The sequence below is a fragment of the Sminthopsis crassicaudata genome, chromosome 4, assembly GCF_048593235.1.
Source record: "Sminthopsis crassicaudata isolate SCR6 chromosome 4, ASM4859323v1, whole genome shotgun sequence".
Lineage (NCBI taxonomy): Eukaryota > Metazoa > Chordata > Mammalia > Dasyuromorphia > Dasyuridae > Sminthopsis > Sminthopsis crassicaudata.
Window position 1 is genome coordinate 297,274,851 of NC_133620.1, and position 8,992 is coordinate 297,283,842.

The window sequence follows — 8,992 nt, forward strand, 5'->3', positions numbered from 1 at the left end:
CTCATACAATTACTGAGGAGGGTTTCTGGAATGGCAAGAATAAGGAAAAGACCCTGGAGGAAGGATAGTGGGGATATAGATTTGCTTTTAGGAATATGAATTCTAAAACTTCCTTTTCATAACTTTATATAATCACAGAGGGACTGTTAACCATTACTATTTCTCTTTTCACCTTGAACACCCTTCCCAAACAAAAACCATATTGTTAAGTCACCATATGAATTAACATTATTGGATAGAAGAATGTTTATGAACACTCTGGGACATCATAGACAAGTTCTTATTAGGATGTGACCATTTTGTTCTATCCTTATCTTCAAAAGGGAGTCAATTTCTGAAGCTGGAAAATGAAACAAAAGGAATTAAAATGTCAGGAAAAGGGGAAAGAAACCAAGCGAAAGATCTGAATCTTTAGAACAAGACAAACAGTAAGGTTTGTGCATTCTAGCAATTTAATTACATTCATGTAATTTTTTACTCTTGCATTTTCTCAATAGTTTCTTCCTTATATTTTCCCTTTTCCTTTCCTACTTGGCGAGATTTGGCTTTTCGTTCAAGGATCTTTTTGCGATCTTTGTCCAGTTTTAGCCTTGTGATAACCACCTGCAAAAAGCAGAAAACAACATAGTTTAAACTGAAAAACAAAACATTATTCTACCATATATTTAATGTCAAGAATTAATTTGGTTTCTAGAAGCAGTAAATGTCATGACTAATAATCATAAAATTAGAAGGAAAAAAACAAAAACAAAAAGAATTGTATGATTTCTCCTGAGAGGAATTGGTTCAAATCCTGATTCTGCTACTTATTTACCTTCATCTATAAAACGACACATTGGAATTAGATTTCATCCAACTCTAAACTGAGATGCAATGAAGAATTCATAAGTATAAGATATATACTATCTTTGAGATTAATTAGGAAAATAAAGTACAGAAGTAGAAAATACAAAATCGTGGGATAAAGGCTGTGATAAAGACCCTGCCAGATGGATCAACAATGTTAGGAATGGTGAGGAAAGGAGTGTGGAAAAGGTCTAAGATGACCTTTGAAAATTAGGTAAAATTCAGAGAAAAAGTTTTCTCTGTGTATTTAGGTTCCTTTTTATACGCCAGTTTCATTTTCCTGTTTGATTATGCTTTGTCTTTGAGTCAGTCAACATCATCAATGGGCATAAGTTTATAGACTCTGGAATTGGCCTTATTCCAACATTTTAAACATCTGATAAAAAAATCCTTAGTTCATTAAGAATGCAAATGTTATGTTTCTATAGATTAGCTATATTAATCTCTTCCTGTATATTTGTGGCCTGAATTAAAAGGTCCTATTTATTCCAGTCCTTAAGAAATTCTTAATTCAGAAAAATACCAATCCAAAGAAAGTCTTTGTACTGCTGATAATACTGGCAAGAAAATTTCTTACTTAAAATATTATCATTCTGGACTTGGCTCTCTTCAGTGATGAAGAGAGCCATCTACACCCAGAGGGAGGACCATGGGAACTGAGTATGGACCACAACATAGCATTCTCACTCTCCATTGTTGTTTGCTTGTATTTTGTTTTCTTTAGCAGTTTTTTTTCCTTCATTATTGATCTGATTTTTCTTGTGCAGCAAGATAACTGTATAGATATATATATACATATATTGGATTTAACATGTATTGGACTACCTGCCATCTGTGGAGGAGGTAGGGGGAAGGAGAGGAAATTTGGAACAAAAGGTTTTGCAAGAGTCAATGGTGAAAAATTACCCATGCATGTTTTGTAAGTAAAAAGCTCTAATAATAAAAATATTATCATTCTATGATGATATCATAGATTTTTAGAACTCTGTATTCTAAGACAGCAACTATCATCTGATATAGCAATTGCAATGAAGTTAACTTTACAACTATCAAGTAATCTTATTAATAGGCTATTTAATATGACAAACAATTATTAAAAGCCAGGCATTAGGCTAAGACCATCTTTAGCATGGTGAGTTTACAAGTGAAAATGCTTCAAGATATAAAAATTGTAGACTTAGCAGGATGACAAGGTTTCTTGTGCTAGGGGAGCTATACAGGCATACTGAGGAATAATAACTTTCACAAAACTGGCTAGGTTTGGACATTTACTATTTTTCTCTTATATAAAATTCTGGCAATAACAATGAGAGGAAAGCCTCTAGCATATTCAATGGAATGGAAGTAAATATAAATCTGGACAAAAGATTTATGGAAGGCTATGGACAATTGTGAAAAAAATACAAATGGAAGAACTTATACTGAATTGCTTAAAGAAATGTGGTAAACACTACACACCTGCCAGATTAGCTAGAATGACAGGGAAAGATAATGCACAATGTTGGAAGGGATGTGGGAAAACAGGGACACTGACACATTGTGGGTGGAATTGTTATCAAACTGTGTATACCCTCTGATCCAGCAATGTCACTCCTGGGCTTATATCCCAAAGAGATCTTAAAGAAGGGAAAGGGACCTATATGTGCAAGAATGTTTGTGACAGCCCTCTTTGTAGTGGCCAGAAACTGGAAACTACGTGGATGCCCATCAATTGGAGAATGGCTGAATAAATTGTGGTATATGAATATTATGGAATATTGTTCTGTAAGAAATGACCAGAAGGAAGATTTCAGAAAGGCCTGGAGAGACTTACATGAAGTGATGCTGAGTGAAATGAGCAGGACCAGGAGATCATTATATATATTCAACAATACTATATGATGGTCAATTCTGATAGACGTGGCTATCTTCAACAATGAGATGAACCAAATCAGTTCCAATAGAGCAGTAATGAATTGAACCAGTTACACCCAGCGAAAGAACTCTGGGATATGACTATGAACCACTACATAGAATTCCCAATCCCTTTATTTTTGTCCACCTACATTTTTGATTTCCTTCACAGGCTTGTACACTATTTCAAAGTCCAATTCTTTTTGTACACCAAATAACTGTTTGGACATATATACATCTATTGTATTTATACTTTAACATATGTAACATGTATTGGTCAACCTGCCATTTAGGGGAGGGGGAGGGGGTGGGGGAAGGAAGGGAAAAATTGGAAGAAAAGGCTTGGCAATGGTCAATGCTGTAAAATTAACCATGCATATAATCTTGTAAATAAAAAGGTATAATATAAAAAAATTAAATTAAAAAAAAAGTGGTAAGAATAAAAATGAGATAATGATACAAGGTTTTACTGTGAAAAATAAAAATATGTTGTGTATTCTAACAAAAAATATTAAGGAATGTGAACAATTAGTTCTCAAAATGACAGCAAACTATTAAAAAGGACACAGAAAAATATTTTCAAATCACTGATAATAAAATGCAAATCAAAACTACCTTGAGGTCTCAGCAAATTGATAACAGGAAAGACAGGTTCTCTAATTCATTGTTCTTAGACCTATGAATTGGCACAACTTCTCTAGAAAGTAATTTGAACTATGTAAGCAAAATGATTGAAATGCCTATACTGATCCAAAGATTCCGTTGCTGGCATATATCCCAAGGTCACTGATAAAGATACACACAAAAATACACAAAACAGCATCTTTTGTGGTAGCAAAGAATTAGAAAATAAAAGTGGATGTCCAGAGACATTTAAAATAGCTAAACAAACTATGGTGGCTGATTATAATAGAATATTATTTTGCTGTAAAAGAATTTAAAATACAGTTCATTAAGTTCATAGACTTAGCAGTGATAGAGTCTCATCTGTACTTTTTTACTTCCCCATTTAATATCAAACTGAAAATAATTATTTTCTATGTACTTAAGAGTCTCTAAATTTCTGATCAGATTTAGGATTAAAATTCAATGATAAATGCAATGAATCCAAGGATGTGTTGGAAGAAGGAAAAGATGATTATAAGGAATGAGGAAAGGAATCAGGAAATCTCAAGATGACAGGAAAGGCAGGATACTTATCAATATGTCTATCTACTGACTATAAGTAGTTGAATCAGGATCAATGATTAATAAGCAAAACCATTTCCCCAAATTAGCCATGTTTGAAAACACACCCACACCCTACCCTTTCCACATCTGTCACGAAACTAAGCGATGTATTTCATCTTCATTCTTTTGGTCAAATGGTTTATGACTGTGTTAATCATTACTAACATATGACTGAAGCAAGGTAACAAAATATTCAATAAAGTATTCCTTGGGATCTTGAAAAATACATTGGAGTCACCTGCTCTTGGTATTGCTGGGCAAATTATAATAACATTTAGAAAGCATTTCATAAAAACTTTCCCATTACACTAAGACTGGTACCATAGATGTTATTATCCAGTAACAGGATTATTGTAACCACAATGATGATTAATTTTTTCCTTCTCAAGCTCTGAAATATTATCATACCTTGCTTGGATGAATGCCCACATGGACAGTTGTACCATTAGCCTTCTCACGCTGTACACGCTCAATGTAAATCACATATTTCTTTCTGTAAACCTGGACTACTTTACCAATTTGCTGTCCTTTATAGTGTCCGCGAACAACCTAAGAGCAAATTACAACATGAGAGAAATAGGTAGAAAGGAAATTAGATCAATTCTATATATTATACAATGTATGAAAAAAGCAAACATTTGTTCATTGAGAATAATAAAAACTAGGCATCCAACATGGCTCTCTTCAACAATGAGAGGATTCAAACCAGTTCCACTTGTTCAGTGATGAAGAGTGTCATCTACACCCAGAGAGGGGACTGGGGAACTGAGTGTGGATGACAACACAGCATTCTCATTCTGTTGTTTGCTTGCATTTTGTGTTCTTTCACAGTTTTTTCCCCCTTCATTCTCAATATTGTATACATATATTGGATTTAACATATTTTAACATTTAATGTATTGGACTACCTGCCATCTAGGGGAAGGAAGAGAAAATTTGGAACAGAAGATTTTACAAGGGTCAATGTTAAAAAATTACCCATGCATATGTTTTGTAAATAAAAAATAAATAAAAACAAGGCAGGACAAAAGCTCAGAAAAAGCTAATTTTATTCTTCAGGCTAAATGACATTCATGTATATACATCTCTCAACTTAATTGGGTAGCTTGTATCTGAGGAAGAAAATAAATCAATAATATCTTTAGTGACTAGATGGAAGATGGACTGGAATGAGAAGACTTGAGGTAGGCAGATTCACCAGCAGGCAATTATTTACAATAATCAAAGGTATAAGGTGATGAGGCCCTGAATGAGTTGGCATTTGTCAGCGTGTATTCTGAAGGGAGTGGATTAAAGATATTACCATGGTGAAATTAATAGGCCTTGGCAAAAGCTTGGATGAGGGGGGAAGAAGACAATGAGGAACCAACTAGGAATCTGTAGGTTGGTGATCTTTGGGGGCTGGTGTTGCCCTCTACTGTAACAGGGAAGGTGGGGCTTAGGAGGAAAGAGAATGAATTGTTTTGAACAGTTTAAAATGTCTACTGGACATGGAGTTCAGAATACTTGAAAAGCAGTTGTATATGCAAGATTGGAGGGCAGCAAAGTAAATTTGAGACTTATCAACATGGAGATGGTATCAATATATAGGAGCGGATGAGACCAGCAAGTGAAATAACATAAAGAGAAAGAGAACCCAGCAGACACAGTATCCAGCAAAGAGACAGGTAGGAGGAAAACCTAGAGAGAAAAGCCTGTCAAAAACTATAGAGAAGTCCAGGAGAATGAAGACTGAGCAAAGGCTATTGGATTAGCTATTAGCAACTAAAAGATTAGTAACTTTGGAGAGAATTTTCTGGAGATGAAAACCAGATTATAAGAATGAGAAAGTGAAGATGCCTATTGTAGACAGCCTTTTCTAAGAGTTTAGCTACAAAGGATAGAAGAGATATAGAATGATAAGATTGGAAGGATTAAGTGTGGGGACTTTCAGAATGGGGAATAATACAAGAGGTAATCTATTAGAACTGGGATGGAATGAGATCACTTGATAGGATAAGCGTTGGTAAGAAGGTCACTTCATGTGAGTCAGGGGGAGGAAAAAATAGGAGGTATAAATGACAGGAGATGAGGGAGGGGGAGTTCATGATGAATGATTTCAATTTTTTCCCTCCTATGTATGACAAAGCTCTCTCTGCCTTTTCTCTCATTCACTCCAGAGCCTCAACTATTATACAGTTATGTGCTGGAGTCAGTTCCTACCTGAGGCAACTGTTAAAATTTTTTACACCTTAGAAATCTGCAACCATTACAAATCTGGGATTTGTTTATTGTTTTGACTGCCTAGACTTAAAAAAAAAGTGATGAACAAAATGTTAGTGAGGCAGATTAGAGTTAAAAGTATGTCATTTCACAGGTTCAAAATCAAGCTCATTCATTTATCTTTTCCCTTAAAATTGTTCTTCCTTTTGATGTGAATTTCTCATTTATATCCTCAGGGTATCTTCTCTCTTCCTCACTAGAAAAGCAATTTGCTTCCAGATGCTAATGATTTACATACACAATAAAACGGCAAAGCCACCTTATACATGAAATTGTGATTTTTTAAAATTAATTGCAACACTTCTCCCCAGTTTAACTCTATACTACATCTTTCAGACATTTGCCTCTTTTTTCCAATCCATCTTTCATACTGCTGCCAGAATGATCTTTATAATACATTATAAAATATGCATTATATAGCAATATTTTAAAAGTGTTAATACAGAAATCTTGTTCATCTTACGTGACAATAAACACTATAAAGCTTATTAAATGTGGTCATGCCATTGCTTTATTCAAGATTTACTCTGCTGTCTGACAAAGTTCATACTCCTCTATGTCTGGCAAACTTAACTGCTCCATGTACCTCCTCAACTTTAAACTTGAAAACTGTCCACTTTTTTTAAAAATTAATTTTATAATTATATTTTTGACAGTACATATGCATGGGTAATTTTTTACAACATTATCCCTTGTACTCACTTCTTTTCTGAATTTTCCCCTCCCTCCCTCTACTCCCTCCCCTAGATGGCAGGCATTCCCATACATATTAAATATATTATAGTATATCCTAGGTACAAAATATATAGTCACTTAAGCCATTTCTCTTGTTAGAAACACTTCCCTCTATCTTTTCATCTAGGAAATTTCTTCCAAGAACTGCTCTCAGACATAAAATACTTTTTCTGTAGCTTTCTAGTACACTTAGGGTACTTTATAATTACATGCCCCAAGCAAGTCGCTTTATAGCTGCTAAATGCACGAAGCTCCCAACAGCACACGGATAAGAAGGGAGGCTGTGATGTCATTATAGGGACTGCCCAAGGGAAACAAAGCAGACCACTTCTATGCCACTGAAAAGCCTTCTAGTTGCTTAAAATCTAAGTTAAATAACTTGCCCAGAATCACACAACTAGTGGATAGCAGTATCTACGGTAACGTGTCTCTTCAGTATCTGGCAGCCACTGGTCTGTAGTGTTTTTTAAAACCTGTTGCTTACAGATCATTAAAAATAAATTCAGGGTGGTTACTGTTCCTTCCCCCTATAATGTCAGGGCAGAGAGATAGACAATTCTGGAGCATGAGTGCTTGGGTGGATTCTAAATATGTCACATAACATGGTGACACTGCTCTTCTTCCTATTCTAACCCAGACTAACCTTTTCGAATCAATTAGCCGCCTTCTCCCTCTTTGCAACCCATCAATCATTCACATTGCTGCCTAAGCAATCTTTACCATACCCGGGCCCAGGCCCGGTTAAAACCTGAAGAGCCCATGAAGTACATACCTGGACTTCATCATCTTTTCGGATGGGCATGGAGCGGACGTTGTACTTCTGTCTCAGTTCCTTAGAAAGAGGAGAAGACATAATTTTCCTCCGTATGTGGGAAGGGGCGTTGAAATGCCTCTTGCGGTTCTTGCTTCGGTCAGAGGTCACAAAGGGATTGAACTTCATTTTGACTACAGGAAAGGCAGCAATAAGAAAATAAATAAAAGTGAGACAGGGATAATTAGAACGTAAAACCCATTCGGAGTCCCAATCTCGGCAAAATGACCAGGCAACGTCACTTTTTCCAGTTCTCAGGCTCCTCACTAGGGTTCCTTTGCCGCTCGCCCCTTCCCCCCGCCCAGCTCAGCACACTGCGGGGAGGGGGAAGCAGCAGGAGCCCGCCGCCCTCACTCCTTCCTCAGAAAACAAGCCCCAATCACAATTATACTAAGCGAAAGTTATTTCCGCCGTTTGCACGGAGCCATTGCGCGTCCTCCAGTCGCGGCCGGCAGTGCCCCCGGGTCTGGACCCTGCTACGGGCCATCGCCACGCTTCACTAGGGCTCCTAGTGAATTCTCGGAGGGGCAGAGCCGCGGTCCCGCTGCTGCGTGGTCAAAACAGCAGCTACAGAGAGCGGATGGCAGCGGATGGCACAAGGAAAAGCTAGAGAAACCTCACCCTCTAAGCCACGGCGGAAGAGAAGAGGCTGAGGAGAGACTTCCGCCTCCTGAGGAAGGCGGGGAAAACCATAAGTCTGGATCTCGCGATATCTACGGAGACCTCTCAGCGCGCGCTCTGGGTCTCCATGGCGACAGGGCAACCCGCGCTCTTCCCTCCCACCCCCCACTTGATTTACTCATTTTTTTTTTTTCAGTTCCTCAGCTTTGCTTTCCAAGTCTCTTTCCTTCACCCTAATAATCTCTAATGGAGATGGCGGTGAAGTGAATAATTTTTAATATTTAAAGGCTTACATAAAATACAACCAGCCAAAATTAGAAGGAAAACAGGAAACTGGAAAACAATTAGGAAGAAAAGCAGGAAATTAGGAAACAATTTTTAAAGCAAACTTCCTTGATAAAGGTCTTCTTTCTCTAATTATGGAAAACCGAGCCAAATTCTAAAAATAAGAGTTATTCTCCAGCATTATTTGTCAAAGGATTGTGAACTGGTGGTTTCCTGAAAAAAAAAAAAAAGAAATCAAGCTATAGTCAGATGAAAAAGTCCTCTAAAACACTAATAATTAGAGAAATGCACTTAATTTTTTTTTAAATT

General features: G+C 36.7%; 1 protein-coding gene across 1 annotated transcript; it reads right to left on the reverse strand.

The window, feature by feature from the left end:
• Window positions 1-429: 429 nt before the first annotated feature.
• RPL26 (ribosomal protein L26) lies at window positions 430-8,480 on the reverse strand. Its single transcript, XM_074311908.1, has 4 exons — window positions 8,399-8,480; window positions 7,739-7,911; window positions 4,378-4,518; window positions 430-603 (listed from the first exon to the last, which is right to left on the reverse strand). Exons 2-4 carry the CDS (start codon window positions 7,904-7,906, stop codon window positions 475-477), a joined length of 438 nt encoding a protein of 145 aa, XP_074168009.1. The 5' UTR covers window positions 7,907-7,911; window positions 8,399-8,480; the 3' UTR covers window positions 430-474.
• Between the last annotated feature and the right edge of the window lie 512 nt (window positions 8,481-8,992).